Source organism: Apteryx mantelli, chromosome 4, assembly GCF_036417845.1.
Source record: "Apteryx mantelli isolate bAptMan1 chromosome 4, bAptMan1.hap1, whole genome shotgun sequence".
NCBI lineage: Eukaryota > Metazoa > Chordata > Aves > Apterygiformes > Apterygidae > Apteryx > Apteryx mantelli.
In genome coordinates, this window is record NC_089981.1 from 26193077 (window position 1) to 26211080 (window position 18004).

At 37.2% G+C, this 18004-nt stretch overlaps 1 protein-coding gene across 1 annotated transcript in view; it reads right to left on the reverse strand.

Moving 5' to 3' along the window:
* Positions 1–18004, reverse strand: part of OTOG (otogelin) — a 110601-nt gene that overhangs the window by 81823 nt on the left and 10774 nt on the right. The window contains exons 4-15 of the mRNA XM_067295513.1: positions 16107–16199; positions 15726–15880; positions 15243–15361; positions 14901–15106; positions 13224–13354; positions 12239–12345; positions 11220–11329; positions 10336–10461; positions 9295–9403; positions 8363–8409; positions 7297–7442; positions 68–200 (exon numbers count right to left, since the gene is read on the reverse strand). Of these exons, the coding sequence (XP_067151614.1) occupies positions 68–200; positions 7297–7442; positions 8363–8409; positions 9295–9403; positions 10336–10461; positions 11220–11329; positions 12239–12345; positions 13224–13354; positions 14901–15106; positions 15243–15361; positions 15726–15880; positions 16107–16199 (1482 nt within the window). The remainder of the gene's footprint in view (positions 1–67; positions 201–7296; positions 7443–8362; positions 8410–9294; positions 9404–10335; positions 10462–11219; positions 11330–12238; positions 12346–13223; positions 13355–14900; positions 15107–15242; positions 15362–15725; positions 15881–16106; positions 16200–18004) is intronic.

Genomic DNA, 18004 nt, shown 5'->3' on the forward strand with positions numbered 1-18004 from the left:
TGTATATGCCATTAAAATATTGTTTTAGTGCTCGATAGATATTAGATGCATATATATTATTCCTTACCATCTGTATAAGGCAGGCTAATTTTGTACTGATCATATATCAAAACATCTCCTGAATGAGTCAGAGTCACTTGCCTCTTGGGGTCCTGCTTAAGGATAAGACTGACTGATTGGATGCATGATCCATCTTGGTTCTGCAAGTAAGGGCAAAACAAATATTTTAAAAAAATATTAAAAGTAGGATGAATGGTAAATTAGACTGCAAGTAAAATTATAATGAAGGGGGAAATTAAACATTCTCATTTGCATCTAACTTCCTCACAAAGTGCACTTGCAAAATATATAGCTTTAGAGTTTAGTTAATGTAAATAATTTGAATAATTTCACATATGTGTTTAATTATAATTGTAACATGTTATGCAAATACAGTTCAAAAGTGGGATTTGGAAAGAGAAGTTTAAAGAATTCTTACATTGCTTAGCACAAAGCCATCTGCAATTCCTGAGACCCATTGATCCAAAACTCCCTGAGGCCGAGTTGATATTCCCAAATAAGGCTGCATCCTCCACACAGCAGTACACAGAAAAAAAACCTGTATTTGTAACTCTCTTCAACCTAAACTGTGTTGATAAACCTAGGTTCTTTTAAATGTATTTAAGATATAGAATTCTTTTTAATGCAAACAATAACGAAGGACAGAGGCTTCTTGTGAATCATTATATAAAACAACATTTAAGTTCATTATTTCTGAGAGGAGTTGGAGTCACTCCCTGGATGAATACTGATGAAAGGCAGCAGCATAACAGCATAAAATAATCACAGCATCCAAGTGGCTTGACTTGCTTACTCTTATCACCATTTCAGCTCTACAACTCAGCCAAATCATACAGGAAAACCCTGGAAAGGAATACTGCGTTTCAGGCAGCAGGACTGAAGCACACTCCAGAAAAGTTCTACATCAACCTCACCTACCTCACCTACACCCAACCACTCAGTGGCACTCACTTGTCACCAGTACCAAAAGCAGCTGATTGATAGACTGGATTATTTCTTTTTTAAAACACATTGTGATTATCAGATCTTTGCATTTAAAAACAAAGTATCAAGACTTAGTTGCTATAGTTTCACAGCAGAAATAAACTACATTGCCTGCACAGGAAAATTTCACAACAGCTTAAAGATCAAAACTTGAATTAAGATTAACTGATTGCATCAAAACTGAAGTTCAACACAGTACACACACTATATCAGGCTAGATTTTTTTTTTTTTTTTTTTACATTCTTTGATTTTGGTACACTGTTTTCAAGTTTCTAAGCAACACGCTGGGGTCTATGCTGATATATAGATAGAAATTGTTTCTTAAACCTTCAGCCATTTGTTTTAACTTCAGAATGCATACACTTTGACCTAAAAATACTGAAAAGGAAGCAGTTCTGTACTCATGCAACCAGTGGCTCATCAGCAATGATTTTGAAAGATGGACGATTCCCAGGACTCAGGCGAGACATGAAAAACCTACACGGCCCACATTTTATCAACTTTAGCACAAAGAAACAAAGCCAATGAACATACAGAAAAGCCTTCCAGACAAGTTAAAAAAAATCCTAAAGCAAGTCCTGAAACAACTTGGTACCTAAATGAAGCCTTAAGCTACTTAGTATTCCTGCACGTTTTATATTACAGTAGAGATCTTCAACTAGACACCACACCAAGCAGGTGGAAGGCAGCATGAGCGTGAGGCCTACTGAATATTGAATGTTTCCAGCATATCACAGTAACAAATACACCTGTACTAAGTAACATGGCAACTAGCCAGATATACGATTAACACCAGTCAGTGGCTGTCAGAGTTTCCAGGCGAGGAACTCCACCTTTCTGAACAACTAAATGTACTTTGGCTTTTAATGCCACTGGGAAAAGAATGATTATTAAAGGCTGCTTATTAATCAGAAAAGACTAGCAGATTTTTTTAGTACAATGAATTTGATAGCTCATTTAATTTTATGAACAGAAAAGTGTTCAGTTGTGGTGGATCAGGCACAGAGATAGATTAACAGATCTCTTGAGTCCTACCACCTCAGCATCCTGTAATTTACTTTGTTACATCCTGAAAGACATGAGAAACACGGTCCACCCGCTGCTTCCTCTTTGCTCCAGGAAGGAATTAAATTTCTGACCCTTCTGCTATAACTCAGTTAAATCTCTTTGCACTAATATTCTGTGGCACCAGCTTATCTGTATTGGCTTGGTGTGTTTAGGATGGACCCCTCCCCCCAAAAATATAATAATAATAATCAAGAGTTTGTCTACTCCCTCTCATCTACAGAGAAAAGGGGGCAGCACCCAATTGCTGTGTCTTGCTCTGTTCAGGTTTCTTCATTACAAGACCTCGCACCCACTTGAAAGGTATTCAGTAACAATTACAAAACTGAGTCTGGTCAATGTTGATTCATTGCATTCGTTCATTTTACTCTCATTCTTGCTTGCACATCTCATGTCTCAATGTCTTACACATCAAAACATAGAGAGGGATGTTCAAAATCACTGGGTCAAAGAGTGGCTTAGGTCTTTCTGCAGGAAATGTCTCACTGATTGGATCAGGCCCTGAGCTGAGGTCCAGAGCAGTCCGGAAGAGGTGCAGGAGGCCGTCCTCTCCTGCCCCATTGACCGTGGTGAAGAAGTAACTGTGGATGCAACACTGAAGTGTTAAGCATCATCAGTGTTGAAAGAGGCACTGAAAATGAGTTTGTTAAAATATCCCTACCTTTGGACAGTCACACGAGTGGTAAAATTATATGCAAACAGTACTATTCACAATGCAAACTGAGATTAGGATTTTTAGTTCAAAGATTTACAGTCTTAACCATCCAACTCTTGCTGACTTTCACTGGGACTTGCCTAATATGAGGCAAATCTTGCTGCACTTGTTAAGAACAAAGCACCAGAGCTCCAAGGATCTCTGCACACTGCCATGCGGCTCACACACAGATGCTGTATTAGCACAGAGCAGATCATCCATATCAGTCCATGGACACACAGATATACAAAGTGGTATGCAAAGAATACAGGCTACATTCAGAATTTCCTTGTCTCTAAATAATCACGCAACAGTGATCTTTCATCAAAAATTGAAATAATAAAACTAAATTTAAAAATAAGAGCAAAATACAAAAATAATGAAGATATTTCGTCAGCTCAGCCAGCTCTCCTGGACTGATGGTGAAGACAGATGTCTGCATTTTGAAACCATACCCTGGTAGCTTATCTTGTTGTCTTGCCTCTTCACTAGAAAATTGGGCATCTGTGTATATAATTCAGTAACAGTTGATATAAATTCAGAATTTGGTCTACCTTTTAAGAAGATGAAAATAAAATGTACCACTCTTACACACAGCAGGTTAGAGCCAAGAGGACAAACATCCATAGTATATACCTTAATCACACAATATTGACAAAAGCTTTATTATTTTTTCCACACAGAAACTAAAGAAATTCTGCCTGACTATCATTTTATGTTTCAATGAACTGTTTCTTTCACAGCACTGACCCTGCCAACTTTCAGCAGGTGTTTTCACAGGAATGACCATTTCTCTCACTAGACATTTAACAACAATTCCTATATTCAGAAGACCTTCTCATCATACAAACTACAAAGCCAGGGAGGCTGTCATCTGAAACTCAGATAAGGTTAAGCTGTGCTGATCACTTGACTGATTCTCCTTCCAAAAAGTGCTTAAACAAAATTTCACATCATTTTGAAATCAGTTGTTGCCTGATGACTGCTTATGTCACCAGCTCTAAGGCACTAGATGACTGGCTTCTTTGTGACTGAAAGAGCTAAAATCTCCTCAGGTATTTTCTTTCTACCTTTTTTTCATCTGCTTGAATGCGATGGGACTGATCAGTTAAAAAAAAACAAAAACCAAAAAACAATTTTTAAAAAGCAAATAATTCTCAAACCACTGAGAAATATGAGACTGTGCACTACAGATCTTTTAGCTTCCCATTTCAATTCATTAATTTTTATAAATGGAAAGAATATACTGGATGTTGCCTAGAGACCTATAAAGCAGTTCCTCTGCCAAGTGGTACCAGCCACTTGTTAGATGCCTGAATACCTGCTTTGAAGCCCCACACCCTTGTGTTACAGTACACACAAACCGCTCTCGCTATACTCTCACCATTTTTATATCAACAATTAAATTAACAGAGCTTAACCCTGACATGCACTACATAAACCTCTCTTCATCCACCTGGCTGTTATCTTCAGAATGCTTCGCTCAAAGGTCTGTAGAAGTTTATACCTTTAAGGGACTCTGACCCGGCTAACTCAGTTAAAGGCTAGGTGAAGTGTGAAGCCCAATAAGTAGTAAAAGCCAGGAAAAGCTGTTTTGTCACGTACAACCCACCTGGACAAAGAGATACATTAAGTAAAGTCCCAAAGTCAGGATCAAGAAGATTCAACAACTAATGCAATGTTCTTTGCAGTCTCAGGAGTGCTGCAGAATGACAACTAATTCGACTGTCACTGTCCCCAACAGAACCATCACCTAAAGCATCAATAAAGGAAAATCCAAATTTCTGTCTGTTTGGCAGGGGATAAGCATTCTGCAACATAAGAGTGAATGAGATGTACAATACATCTCTTGTACATTATCATAGCAGATACTTGTTCAAGACCTCTTGTCTGTTGGTGGAATTTTTAACACATCAGGCTGAAAGGCTGGGCTTCTGGAAGTAGTCAATAGTGCCTCAACTTTTCTTTGGTAAATGAACTATTAACACTGTTTCCTCAGGAGATCCTATCTTGCTGATCTTCAGCTATATAGTACAGGACACAGCATCCATGCATAACCACCTTTCCCAAGCTTCATGGACTCCGCAAAGTGGGAAGAAAATTATGTTGGTGTAACAGATTTTGTAGTGCCTATGTTTCTGTTTTGTTTCACAGCTATTCTATTTGTGTTTCTTCTAGACTATGACACTGACTTAAGCAACTTCTCAGGATCCCAAGGTTAGCACAAAATTAAGTCAGGTAAAAATCATTAAGATTTGAATAAGCTAAACTGAACGTGCACTTTAAGTGGGAACTGTAGTAACTATCAGTTAGACAGTGCATTGAAGAGGTCTCAATTTTCGTATGAGTAGGAAACGCAAGTAGTACGATCAGGTTCTTCCCAACCCAAAGGATCACGCAGTCAGAAGCTAAACCTTGAACTTTTTAAAATGTGCACATTCTTATCAAGATCTTATTTCACAGCCCCCACTATATGTTTTTTATCTCAAAGAGATAGAGTCTAAAAAAGCAATTGTATTCACAATACAGGTATCAGCTTTTTCAGTAGTGGTAACTTCTCCTATGCCCAGTCACTCTTGCCTCAGCTGATGTTCAGATACACTTTTGCTAGGCATCACAGGACCCTGGGGCATTTCCTTGCTGGTCATCCAGATGGAAAATATATTTGGTCTCCAACCAGTTAAGTTATTCTTCTTACTTCCCATGTAACTTCTATCACTAAGATGAGAAGGGGACTTCAGGCAATCAGCCTCTTATCTTCTCTGGACTGCAAATAAATCGTCAATTCTAATAAACTAAACTTGTCAATAATGCTTTCAAATCACTTCCTTCTGCTTAGAGGTGGTCTTTACTGAAATATGCCTTTCTACAGTGAGGCTTGACAAGCTTACATTTATATGAGCATTCTTCTTCCCAAGGAAACCTGAAGTGCATTAACAATATAAGCCACAGAGAAGAATGAATGCAATCACTAATGTAATAGCAGGACTTATTAGAAATGCACATTTCTTTAGTCTAGAGACCAAAGGTAAAATAGTATAATCAAGTGTAACTACAGTTACCTCCACAGAAACAAACAGTAACATCTCTAAATTTGATTTTACCCAAAGTACATAATTGCAACAACATTTACATTTGTCATATTAAGAACGGAAATTTGGGCCTAACATATTGCATATGAAGAAATGTAGAAAGCAAATAATAACAAAGCATATTTAAGTCTATAAATAGTTCAAATAGCTGTACAGTTGCTCCCAGGTTAAAATCATTACATGAGACCGAAATCAGAGCCAGAACGCAAACCTGATCAAGATACGAAGCTTAACACCTTGCTCTTAGAGCACAGGGCCAGCAGCTTAGTCCTTGACCTTATCTGAAAGTTAGCATCAGTAGTAGCATTATGACCCTAACACAATACTGGAGCACTAGCTGAACAAAATGCTGACCAAGTTCTGCCTTTCCATGCATATATAAAGTCAGTCATATATACGATGAAGTCAGTGAGAAAAGCCTGAATCCAGAAAACAGTTCCACTACACTTCTTGCAGCACCTATGTATGCCTATGACCTGTTCTAACATGCCATAACTTTCTCAAAATTAAGACCTAACAAAACCACAATAAGAATAAAATGCTGTAGCTGCTCTATTCATCGGAATTGTATTAGTAGCACATAAATTAGCAAAAATCTCATCCAGTGTTCCATACCTCACATGTACAGCATTACAGCTTCTATAATACATGTTCATAAATACACAAGGAAGAAGAATGGGGTCTTCAAGATAAAGCAGACAAACTATTTGGTGACTTCTGCATATGGTATCAGACACTTGCAAATATAAAGTAGGAGTATCATTAGTATCAGCTATGTATAAACACATGCACACATATGCTTGGCTGAAATAAGTTGTACAGAGTAACAACTTGCAACATGAAACAGATGCAAACACATACCCAAACCTGAGACAGATCCAAACGCTACCCAAAGTTTTCCATATCAACATAAATAAAAGTGAATTTCAAGCTGCAGAACAAAGCCAAAAGAGAAATCTATACTCAAGGCACAAAAAAGTCATTCTTCCTTCAAGCAGTAATAAGCAGTAGGCTTACTATGTGCTGGCTGCAAATCCACAAAGACATACTCAGAGAGCTCAAGAAAACCAGCCATCATCCAGAGTTTCTTTCAAGGACCACCATATGCTATTTTACAACCTCACTGAACATTGAATCAGAACGCTAGAATATCATCTTTCCTTTTTATTACAAAAAAACATGAGACTAACGCATGGGCTTCCTCTGCAACCATTGTTGTTAGACTATTTCAAGAATAAGGAAAATTGTTGCTACTGATTAGTTTTAATATATTCAATTGCAAGTAGCTTTGGGGTTTTGGGGGCGGGGGGAGAGGGAGAAGGAGGGGGGGCAGGGTTTACCCTGTTTAAATGCAGCTTCCCTTCAGTATATAAACATAATACAAAGGTTTTAAACTTTACCTGTCCACATGGAGCATTTTGCAAGTACACAGTAAACTCTCCAGATGTAAGGCTTTTCGCTAGAATATATTGGCAGGTGGCTTGGAAAGTGTATTTGCGGCCATCAAAGGTCATGAAATGAATGTCTCCTGAAACTGAGCATTCAGCTGACAGATGCAACAAAAAACAGATTTAAGTATGCAGAAAATATTGCATCCTCTTGACAGCTATCACTGCTGTAGACTTCATATGCTCAGACAGATATAAGCAAGGTTTAAAATCATGTCATACCAATCTACGAAATTGTCCAGGTATTAGGAACATAGTTAGGAAATGAATCCTGTACTTGGTTTTGCTATGGAGCTCTTATTTGATGCTAGGCCAGGATACTTAAAATGTTTTTTCCCTGCCACAGGAGAAAATAATTTGAGTGCTCCTTAAATTCTGAGTGTTTGATATGCGAGGGTCTAAAAAGTGATTTGCAGAAATATTAAGCACTTACACAGTAATTAACATCACTGAGACAAAGGCTTGAAATCATCAACTGCTACGTAAACCATGAGGCCATGGGTACCCCTAGTATTCAAAATCCTTTAGATCTTAACCTCTCTGTAGCTTAGTTGCCCACCTGTGCAGCGAAAATAGTAACACCCCTCATTCCACAGGCATGTTGTGAAAATAATTAGCTACTATTTATGTAATAGCTAGATACCACATAGCTAGCCTGTGATATTGTGAGGAAAAAACAAGTAATCACGCATTTAGAAACTCCTCCATAATACATATCTAAATCTGTCAAGAGAAGATTGTATAGGAAACTTTAGTCATGTAGTGCCACCTCTCAGAAACATTATAGTGACCTATGGGGAGAGGCATTACTATGCTCAGCTAGAAAAGGCAGACAGCTATTATTCAGATTATTTTAATATTTAGTCCACTGTGTGTAACTGTTTGTACAAATACAAAAATACAAACTATACAGTGAAAAAAATCATGTTAAAGTCTATGAACAATATTCTATCCCAATTAAAAAAAAAAAGTGTTACTAAAAAACGTTAAGTATCCAACACCTGTTCTTTTCACATACCTGGACATGTAAGATTTGTACAGATCCACTTTCCTCCAATGCAAGTGCTGAAATAAAAGTGAAAAGCTGGGGTTTTTTTGGTTTTGTTTTGTAAGCATATGGCATATATCCCTCAGTTCTTCCTGGTTTCCTACTCCATGAAGAGAGTACCAAATTTCTTATGAGTCTCACAAAATGGTAAAAGAGAGCTATTACAATCGAAGCTGTGGCAAGGGCTTGTCAGGAGGATATGGCCAGGTGAAGTCTCATCCATATGTCTAATAATATTTCTCCTTTCTTTTAGGTCAGTAAAAGGAGCTACCATTTTTAGCTCCACTGTAAAAAGTCAAGGATGATCGATATTAAGAAGAATACGCATGTTCAATTTGAACAAAACTTCAAAAAACAACTGCTGTGGGCAAAAAAAGGGATTGTATGTCTGCAAACCCATCCATTTTCTCCAAGTTGATCCAATAAAAGGTATTATCTATTCCTACAAGCCTTGCTTGCTGAAGTGTAAAATTAACATAGAAATTCTAAAAACAATAACTTCATGTCATAATGACATTAGACTCTGTGTCCAAGTGAGACAATACAAACAAGGAGATATAAAGTAATGTCAAATTAATTCAATTTTTAAGGTTTTGAATGCTAGATTGTTTTTTGTTTGATGCAGATTTCAAGATGAAAAGATTACTAAACGTTGCAGTATTCTCTGCAGTATGTGTTTTTTGCTCCTCTTTCCCATTAAAATTTACAGCTCTAACTGCCTTTATCTTTCTGTTAGTTGCAACATCTCCATGAAAGAGTAGTTTTTGTACGCAGGGACAAGTGAAAACTCCTATCAATTTTATTCTATGTTTAATTGAAAAATAGGTCTTAAAGGACTTCTCTCTCTGGTGACCACAAAAGGACTAAATCATAGGAACAGCATAAAAAGAAAATTTACTAACCAGTTGTTACATTCCTCATAAACCACAGAGCCCATTTCAAAAGAACTTCCATGGTAGTCACAAGGGCAGTCCATAGGCTTGACACACAATTCATTTTCATAAATTAGGCCTCAAAGAAATAAAACAACAAGAAAAAGAAAAGTGAAATATCTTTACAAATGGCTAGTGGAGTACCCTGATTAACAATTATACCTAATAACAACACTAACAGTCAAGTAGCATAATCAAACTGTAGACCATTCAGAAATCGTTTTTCAGAACAAATATACATTTCAATTGTATTGAATAAATTATTACGTGGCCCAAGTCCCTAAATTGCCTCCAATACAATAATGATAGTATGAATCAGAAATGTTTTTATTTTGAAAAATCACTCTGTTCTATTCAAGTACCTATGGCATCTCTTCTGACACTTTCACAAATCTTTGCCTTGATATTTTAAGGCACTATTTGGTCCTTATTTTACTATGGTAGGTTTTTTTTGTTTTTGCTCTTTTAATTATTCCATTATTATAACCAGGACCTAAAAAACATTAACAGCCCATTAGAGATGAAGTGCAGGACAAAGATGATTACACTTATAAACTATCAGGGTATGTATAAGAGGCATGATTTGAACAGCCACAGCATATTATTCTCCGCTCTCTTTCAGACATGATTATGTACCCCAAAGAAGGCAGTAACAAGAGGAAAATTGGACAGTAAAGTATCTCTTGGTAAAAAGCGCACAGTTTTGCTTTAAGCCACATGGCTACCAAAATCATATAACAGCAGCCACCAGAATGAGGAGAATAGCTCCCCTATCCACAAAATCACCAACTCAGCAAACCCTATCTTTTGTTCATATTGCTGTGCTCTATAGCTAGAAAGGGGATCTGTGACAAAACCTATTCCTCCACTTTAGACGGAGGAAAGGGCTCTTGCCACTAATGAGAATGAGGTCATTCACCCAGCCTGGTGACGAGGTGGTTAAAAGGAGTTCCTGTGGATACCTTAATCTAGGCAGACCACATAGGTATGTGAACAATCTGAAAAACTTACCATGAGGACAGTAACATCCATCAATGCAGGGAAGCTCACTGCCAACGCACTGCGATTGCTGATGGCATGAAACAGGGCAACAGTCAATGCATTCACTGTAGGTTAAGTGTTCAGCACAGGTAATCACTACAAAATAGAAACAGGTTGAGAAAAACAAACGCGTTATGATACCACCTCAGGGCATGAATAGTTTTCACATTTCTCTCAGGTATTTACTTTTTGGTAAGTCAATTGAGTATTTGTTGTCTAGAACCATGAATCAACAGCTTTCATAACACAAACATATGTATTTATATATTTAATTTTCTCATTCTTTCTTTCTCTATAGATAGATAAAAACTACAAGGAGAAAGATACCTGTTTCAGGTGCATCAAGAATTAACAATATTCAATTAGATCACAGGAGACTTGGGGAAACATTCTCACAATAAAACTATTTAAATATTGAGACCAGCATAGGATGGCAGAATATCCATTAATCAAGACTTTTTAGAAACATGTGGGAAATGCTTCTGTCATGGATGACAAAGCTATTTTTGATCCTGTGTTACAGAGATGGACAGACTAGATGATCTCTCATGATCTCTTTCAAACTTTCTTTCAGTGACTAAGATGAAGACTTAATTCAACTGTAATTCAAATTTATTTTTAACACTCATAACATTTTATACATCAGAAATCTATGAAGTCTTTGTCAATAATTGAGAGAGTAGTTCTATGAAAAACACGTATAAAAAAAATTCAGTAATGTTTACGTAGCATTGAAGCGAGGACAGAGTTATACTTCCACTGAGAACTGTATTAGTCCATAGTAGGAAGAAGAACAAAGAAGGAAAGATATGAAGAACAGTATTTGAAATACAACTACTCAAGCATCTGCATACCACACTGTTGAAAGTGCGTTCGCCATCCATGAAGTGGTTTTCCTGCTTGGGCACAGGCCCTGGCATATTCAGTTAATGCTCGACACCAAGTTGCATTATCAATTGCTGACCTTATGCAAATAAAAATTGACATGATGTTATTTTCTCCCTACATTCATATACTCAGTTATAACCTCATGAATGCTTCTGCACCATTTCAGTTGCGTACAATCATGAGCTGTTTGAGCTAACATTAATAAATAACAGTCTACAGTACTGTGGTGTTTGGTAAGTTTGAAATCTAAAACGGCTAAGATATTCTGTCATGTCTGAAGACAGCTGATAAATATATTTCAAACCTGACAATGATTTCCTAAATAAATCCATGAAAGTCAGCAGAGATACAGTAGTATAAAGAGAGATTTGACTAAAGGTCTTTATTTTTACAAAAGGAATAACATCCTTCAGCAAAGTCACAAGGAGAAAGTGTATGACTTCTACCAGTGAAGAAGAAAGAAAATTATCTCCACCTGCCTTTTATTTTAAACAGTCAGAACCACTTGGACAAGCAGCATACCAGGTTGTGAAATGAGAGCATAAATTCAGATAGTTTGCGTGCTTACAATCAAATTCCTCTTTTTGTTGGATTAAGATGTTGTGGATGCAGAATTATCTATTCATTGTTACTTTTCATTAAGATTAGAAATATTAATGATGTCGCACACTCAGCATCAAAAGAGATGCCATATTCAAGGGAGGGTAAATTAATGAATTATGCAAATAGCTAGGCCTGATTTTGGTCATCCTTACACCAAAGGAAAGAGGAACAACTCCAGACATTTCTGGCAGCAAAAGCAAAAGCAGCGAGAAGAAAATCAAGACATTTTACTGTATTAAAAGCATTTTAGGTACAAACTAATATGCAGAAAAAGAAACATTAGTTCTGTTAACATTTACACATTAGCATGATTCATTCTCATGGTATGACTTTTTTTTTTTTTAATTAAGAGCTTTGGAATTACCCCAAAACATTCACTTACATGCAAAGATCATTGGTGCAGCTTGCCATAAAAGGAAGAGGACTCACATACTCATGACATTGTTCAAACGGGGGATGTAACAGAATATTACAGAGAGTATATGTCCTCTAAAATGAAAGAGATTATTTTTGAAAAATTTCACAACAGCAATCTTAAGCAGAATAGCAAACTGTGCAAAAGCACAACAGACATCTCTCAATTTGTGACTAGGAATCCCTTTCCTCTTATTAACTAGAAGCAGTAGCCAGTAACATGTTGCTCTCCATCCCACAGTACTCAGAACATGGACTCCTTTATCCAGTACTGTACTGATGGTAATGTAATCTAGCCTTCCTTCCACCCTACCCCTCCCCCAAAAAAAGAAAAGAAAAAAAGAGGCTATTTTGCAGCTAAGCCTGGATGACCTGAAGTTTTGAACTAGTGTTTTAGTACAGTCCTCATTTTATTTAAATCACGCAGTAAAAGGCATCAGAAATTAAACATGTCTGGCTTCAGCTTTAGCTTCAAAATACTTCATTTCAGGGTTTAATCGTCAAAATACTACTTAGAAGGAGAACCTATTGCGTTTGAGATGGACAAAAGTAGCAATAAGTAAATTCCAAACACTGGCAAATAAAATGTGCTCTCAATCTGCTTTCATAGGCCTGCTTCCTCCTATACTTCCTAAGGGAAGGAATGGGAAACAGCTCTAGAATGAGTCCCTACTTTACAACTTTTCACTCATTTAGCCCCAGATTCCAAAAATACTCCTTTTGACTACCTTCCATACAATATAATACACCAGAAAGACCAAGAATTAAATTATAAACTTCTTTAGAAGCCAAATGAAAAATGGACAAGCGAAGCTCTGTTGCAGACGCCATGTTAATCCGTCTCTCCAAAGGCAAAATGAGAACATCTCCAGCCTCCCTCAAAGCACTAAGACAAATTCTGGCTCTAGTAAGAATCACAGACTGTTGTAATATTCCTTTCATGTTATCCAAACCTGTAGAGATTCATGGCTTTGTGTCAGGCAAGGTGGTTCATTGACAAAAGAATTATCCCAATTGGGTGTTCCTTGTGGAGGATTTTCCTGCCAACTCTCTACGAATTCTGTTACGTCATCTGTCAGTTTTCCTAAACAAGATACACATACAGTCACACAGTGACTTGGAAGATTAAAGAACAATGTTTCTATAGGATTTTCCAGAGAAACCCCTCAATAATCTTAACATGTTAAGCAGAGACAGCCAAACACTACCCACAACAGATTAAATTAATCACATGTTAGTTTGAAGACTATCTGGTCCTTAGAAGAAACAAAGTCCCATTGTGGAAGGCTTTAAACAGATGGAGAGAAGGTAACTCAGTCAGGTGATTTGGCAAGGATGGGCTTTCGGGAGCAGGATTGTGCCTGCTGAAGTCCTTGAATGGAAGAAAGGAAAGGAGAACTGTAATGAGCTGCATATACACAATTCCAAGCTGTTCCTTTATATGGAATTCCCCACAGACAGCCTAATAACGGAGAATGAGAAGGAAGGCACTCCTGGGGCCAGCACAAGGATGCAGAATGACTGCCTATATTAGGCAAATAAAGGTGCAACTTTTTTGTGCAAGTAAGGATGCATACATTAGCTTTCAACTAGCTCATAAAGGTATCACCTATCACTACAATCTGGTGACATTGTTTACTACTTGTATTACCAGCAAATGCTGTAGCCTGTCTTGCTGTATCTTTATTACTACTGCTCCCTGAACTAGTTGGATATAGCTAATATGCAGCACATCTACTGTACTACAATTACAGCTTTATGTGACAGAAATATTCTGTGAAAGGTGAGAGGGTAGGGGGAAGCCTTTGAAAGCAGTGAGGACAATGAGCTATTGATCTGGGTATTAATTTAAGCATTTTGATTTAGCAAGCAAATTATTCAATGGGGTAAGGGTGAATTCTAGCGCAGGGCTGATGCTTTGCAGAACTGGGTAACATAGCTTAACCAACAAAGTAAACCTACTACATATTGTACTCTGCACTTTGAAGTATTACTATAGTATCCCCATTTTGAAGATGAGAAACACAGAGGTAAACAGCCCAACAGAAGGATTTCCAGAAGCTTTTACTGTCTAACTTCAGATACCTTTCAAGGGGCCCAATTCTTTTTATTTTTCTTGATTCTTTTGTTTTGTAGAGTATTTACTGGGGAAAAAAAAATCAAGACTCTTGAAGGCACCTGAAATTAGTATCCAAGGAACTGGGAGTCCTAGAATCACTGTCACTTCTGCAAGTGTTAGCATAAATGAAATGCCAGATCATATGAAATTTGGCAGTCTTCACTGATGTACTTAAAAAAAAAAAAAACACACTCCAGTAGTAGTATATCAGGCTTCCAGAGGCTCCTATGTGAACTTACTAAGTGGGTAGTGAGCACTTAAAAGTAGAAGTTTACCTTTCAGGTCCCAGGACTCTCCCTCTCCAGAGCCCCATGCATATTGACCCCCTTCACTAACAATAGCAACTAGCACAAGCATTTCCATGTATTTTCATTTCAAATGTCACCCTCTTAAACTGAATTAGCATTACAGTTAAAAACTACACTTAGCAAAGTAATGTTTTCAATAGAAAAATCTTTCTGGGAAAAAAAACCAACTCTACTACACATCAGGAAGTATTTTAAATACTCACCATAACTAGTCTCAAGATCATCCTGCACGATAGCATTATTGTTTCCACACAGTCCATGTGTTTTACCCAGATACTCTGGTGCCATTTTGATATATGCTGCAGATGTACCATCCCAAGCCAGAGTGAAAGCATACTGGTGTCTAACTAGGAAGTACCCAGCTAGCTTCTGGATGCGTAAATTCCCAGTGACATAGGGTAACTGTATTCTGAAACAAGCAATATCAGAGACAGAATCAAAAACAACTTTAAATACAAAAATTTCAGTACAAAAATGTTGATCAAAACAATGCCATGATATTAATTTCAGTGCAAAAACAGCATCATAATTGTGAGGGCAATTACCCAAATCCTTTATAGGTGACTTCACTGCTCATCTTTATCTCTTCATCTCCAGAAAAGAATAAACTAATGGATCGTTCACATGAATAAGGAGACGAATGGCATTCAGGATCATTATTGATCTGCCAAATAAAATCACTAGTGTCAAAATTAAGATTTTAATAATATTCTTACTATTCCACATACTACACACCTGATATTTACACGTTGAGAGTGGGATTAGGAATAATTAGTGTGGTGCCATTCTTCCCTCCAAAAAGGGATATAATTAGTTCTCTGTCTGGAACAGTCTTTCCACAGCAGCAGTAGGATTTGAAAGCACACACCTTAGTTTACTCCCAGCCATTTACATTTTGGGCTAGAGTAACTGGAAGCACATACTACTGCTAGATTACCTTGTAGAACCCTGTACTATAATCTCAAAATTAATGCATTATTAGCAGGTCCACCAACAGTAAAAGTGAATGTAAAAGTGCATTCCCCTACCTGTATGGAAAAACTCTGTTCATCTAATTCAGTATGTCTCACAAGGGCATATGTGGATTTCCCAGAAAAATAATAATAAAGTCCATCGAAAGTTTCAAAGTGGTATTGGCCCCATGTTCTGCATATATGATCTCTTTCAGCACCTGTATTATATACTAACAAAAGAAGAGTCACTTAAGAAGTACTACCTTTTTTGGATTCAATACAGTTGAGACATAGTAGCATAGGTAGTAAATTGTGATATACCACCACAGGAAGAAAGAAAGAAAAAAAGAGGAGGGAAAGATACTGGGGGATGTAAACAGAAGAAAGGTGTTCCTGTAGCTGAGGGAACCAGAGTACAGTCCCAGAAACCTAGTGTGTTTTTTTTCCTCTACACACCTGTCTGGCATGTTGGTCCAGTTGCATTAAATCGACTGCAGTTGCAGAGCTCTCTGTGGACACACTCACCTCCATTAAAACAAGTAAACGAATCTGAGTGGAAAAACAAGGCATTTTAAAAACAAATGGTGGTAATTTCCATTCTTAAGACCCAATTCTGCCACTGAATGCAACTCCATGAATGACAAGGGGTGTTGGCTGAGCATCTAAACACTGCGTGAGCCCAGAAGAATCCCATAGGCCTCCACAAACAGCAAACGTACTGGGAAAGCTCCACTTCAAGAAATACAACCAGATGCAGCTAAATCTACTGCACATTTAAAGAATGCCAAATCAAAATGGCCCTTTTAGTTAGTCTGCCATGCTTTTAGCCTCCCTAAGAAACGAATAAAGGATGTGAACTACTATTACAAAGCAAAACAGCACGGTGCAAATGTCCTTTACATAAAAGACTGCTATGCCTAACACTGGACGGGTCATGCTCTGCCATGATGAGAACATACTACCCAGGAAGTATAGACTTTCAGATCCCAGCTGTAGATCTTTCAACTGCCCTCCCTCTATCTTGCAACTTTTAAGCATACTAACTACAAGTACTTTCCATAAATGGACAGAGAAGTATTCTGGTTTCTAGTTTTGTAAGATATAAACATTTAACAGAGGAAAAATTTGATACTCAAGTGCAGTAAGCCTACTGTACATAAAACAAGGTCTTTGACTTGCAGTCACAGATTTCTCCCCACCCCACTCCTCCCGTCCCCAGCAAATCTCCATCAAAATCTGACAACACAAGTTTTCGCAGTATGAGGAAAAGTGTGCACAAGCTGAAATAGGCTTCTTGCTACCAAATTTGTGCTTGTACTAAAATGCTCTTCTGATCATTGCAATACACTCACTTATTTTGCTAACATTTGCCCCTTTAAAATTTGAGTCTCCCCAAAAAAGAATTTGCATCTTAGTAATTGTATATTATGTAAAAAGAGTCATAGTAGTTGTAGCGCTTGGAGAAAAGAAACTGAGATTGTATTTGTTGTGTGAGAATAAATAAACTACTGCTATTTAAAGACTAGAGCTAAGCATACAAGTTGTTTTGAAGAAACTGCTCAGGGGAAGAGACAAACTGAAACTTTAGCCTTTTCATTTTCTTTATCTTTAGGAATACACCATTCTTGAAAAACAGCCTTTACAGATGAATTACTTCAGTGCTATCCTGAAAAAAAAAAAAAATCAGGTTTCACAGAAAAAGACCTTTTCCTTCTATCTTGGTAGAACCCTTACTTATGAAATGTCTAATCAGTCAGCAGTGTACACTAAAGTCATGACATACCTAGAGTATGTTTAGGCTTTTGAGAAAGCTTCACCAGTAGGGTTTGTAACTCTGCTGATCCTGGCAAACTAATATAAGCTCTACTTCCAACAGTCCACACAAACTCTGCAATGGTTTTAAACAGAACTGGAGGGAAGCCTTTCTAGGATACGAACTAACATTTTATGCTTTCATGGGTCACACTTCATCTTTAGGCTCTGTTCTAAACATAGGCATTCGCTAAAAATACATAGAAAAGTACAAATATCACAAGTAGATTCTGAATCACTTTACAGAACAGTTGAATTTTTTTCCTATAATCTGATTATAAGGTAACAAATGCTTTCTAACAAGTCAAGAGATGAACACTGACATCCCTATTGCCATTAAGCAATGTTGAATTCTTGATCCCAACAATAGCAACAGCAATATAAATTCAAATTCAAAGGGATTTTTTTTTTCTTATCTAACTTCTCTCTCCTATTCTAGGAGCCCATTTTATTGGTGTTTTCCAATACCAATTTCCTACCAACATCTTTTACAGCAAGTAATGAGTTTGTTTTGCCAGCAAAGAACTTCAACAGAAACACCA